Raw genomic sequence first — 333 nt, 5'->3', positions numbered from 1 at the left:
AAAAAGGCCCGAGCCTCTTGGTACCAACTCACGTTCATCAAGGAACCATCATGAATCCAGCTAATGTGACCAGCAGTACTGCGAACCCAGCGGTTCCGATCAATCCCTTGACGCGTATGAAGGATCCTCACGCACACCACTGTCACACTCCGAATTCAACTCAGTGGGACGAAGCAGGTCAGATGAACACCACGTTGATGGAAATTTGCACAAATGTACTAGATGGATTAGTGTAACTAGAAACACACGCTCCAGTAAGGTGCCATATAGCTGAGAATAAGTAACGCCTAAGAGAAGAACAAAACGAATATTATTCCACTTGCGCAAAAAAAA

General features: G+C 45.3%; 1 protein-coding gene across 1 annotated transcript; it reads left to right on the top strand.

Annotated features, from left to right (window-relative positions):
* Positions 1-50: 50 nt before the first annotated feature.
* T265_12398 (hypothetical protein) lies at positions 51-236 on the top strand (the record flags this gene model as incomplete). The annotated part of the gene is made up of 1 exon (XM_009179974.1): positions 51-236. The coding sequence occupies one exon, from the start codon at positions 51-53 to the stop codon at positions 234-236; it is 186 nt and encodes a 61-aa protein (XP_009178238.1).
* Between the last annotated feature and the right edge of the window lie 97 nt (positions 237-333).

This window comes from Opisthorchis viverrini, assembly GCF_000715545.1.
Source record: "Opisthorchis viverrini unplaced genomic scaffold scaffold31002, whole genome shotgun sequence".
Lineage (NCBI taxonomy): Eukaryota > Metazoa > Platyhelminthes > Trematoda > Opisthorchiida > Opisthorchiidae > Opisthorchis > Opisthorchis viverrini.
The sequence above is the reverse complement of the archived record's forward strand: the minus strand, read 5'-3'. Positions and strand labels throughout refer to the sequence as shown.